General features: G+C 29.5%; 1 protein-coding gene across 1 annotated transcript in view; it reads left to right on the top strand.

The window, feature by feature from the left end:
* Nucleotides 1-1,374, top strand: part of LOC110032906 (beta-galactosidase 6) — a 22,921-nt gene that overhangs the window by 7,413 nt on the left and 14,134 nt on the right. Inside the window, exon 10 of the mRNA XM_020736692.1 lies at nt 1,070-1,188. Coding sequence (XP_020592351.1) covers nt 1,070-1,188 — 119 coding nt within the window. The remainder of the gene's footprint in view (nt 1-1,069; nt 1,189-1,374) is intronic.

Below are 1,374 nucleotides of genomic sequence, written 5' to 3'. Positions count from 1 at the left end.
GGCAATTAGATGTTTTAGATTCGACTTATGTTAAGAAAGGAGGCAAGTAGATGTTTTAGATTCGACTTATGTTAAGAAAGACAGAGGTAGACCTAAAAAGAGTAGACCTAAAAATACGTGGACATATTGTATTAAAATGATCTTAATTTGTTAGAATTAAATGAAAATATGACACTCAATAGGACATAATGGAGAAAAAAGACTCAGGTAGCCAACCCCACTTGGCAGGATAAAGGCTTGTTGATTTTATTGTTGTTGTTTGAGTTATAGGACCCGAGCCCGACTCAAAACTTAACTGAAGCATTTTTGAATCTATTTCAATTTAACTCAAATTTTAATGGAATTTCAACCTTTGGGTATTTTTATCATCCATAAAGTTGAGGGGGAAGAAAATCAAAATTTTCAATTTCAAGCATGGCTCTACTTTCTCATATTTTACTCAACATTAAAGTACAAACAGGGTGTTGATAAATGGCAGAGTTCAAAGCAATTTTCTGTAAAACAAATAAAACATGAAAATGAAGATATTAAATTAAAAAATGCTGGCGATTAAATGATCCTAAACATTCCACCGAATCTTCCTATGGTGTAACTAATTTTACAACTACAGTAATGATGGGAAGTTCATAACTGTAGTCAAAGATACTTTGGTCTTGTTTAGGATCGCTTTTATTTTTACTTTTTATTTTTTCTCTTTGTATTTAAAAACATGTTTGTTTAGTGTATTTTTAAGATGTTTTTATTGTTTTAAAAAAATAAATTAACATGTTTTTGAAAATACTTAAAACAACTTTTACATATTTTGAGTGTTTTAAAATACAATCTTATTTTATTTTAACACACCAAACATGTTTTGTTTCAAATCGAAACTTACAAAAACAAAATAAAAACAAAAAAGATAAATAAAAAACAAAAGCCAAAAAATAAAATTGATCCCGAATGGCCCCTTAATTTTTAGATTGAAAACAATTACTGTTTGGATCTATATTAATTTACCGTTTTCAATTATTGATATTTCATCAGATATGGTTCTGTTTGAAAGTCTTTTATCACTGTCTGTGTTGTGTAGGTATAATTAGGCAGCCTAAATGGGGCCACTTAACAGACTTGCATAAAGCCATAAAGCTTTGTGAAGAAGCATTACTGTCGGCTGACCCAACGAGTCCCTCTCTTGGTCCAAATTTGGAGGTGCGCATGCTAAACTAGCTATCAATACATAACATTTTCTTATTGGGTCATTTACATATCTACTGTAAAATTCCTATGTATTTACATATCTAACACTCAAACCTTCTTTTTTACATTATACCACTTATATCTTTCATATCACATGAAAAATATCACATTTGAAACTTTTAAAAAGTAAAACACACC

The sequence above is a fragment of the Phalaenopsis equestris genome, unplaced genomic scaffold (assembly GCF_001263595.1).
Source record: "Phalaenopsis equestris unplaced genomic scaffold, ASM126359v1 Scaffold001057, whole genome shotgun sequence".
Classification (NCBI taxonomy): Eukaryota; Viridiplantae; Streptophyta; class Magnoliopsida; order Asparagales; family Orchidaceae; genus Phalaenopsis; species Phalaenopsis equestris.
This window is presented reverse-complemented; position numbering and strand designations above follow the sequence as displayed.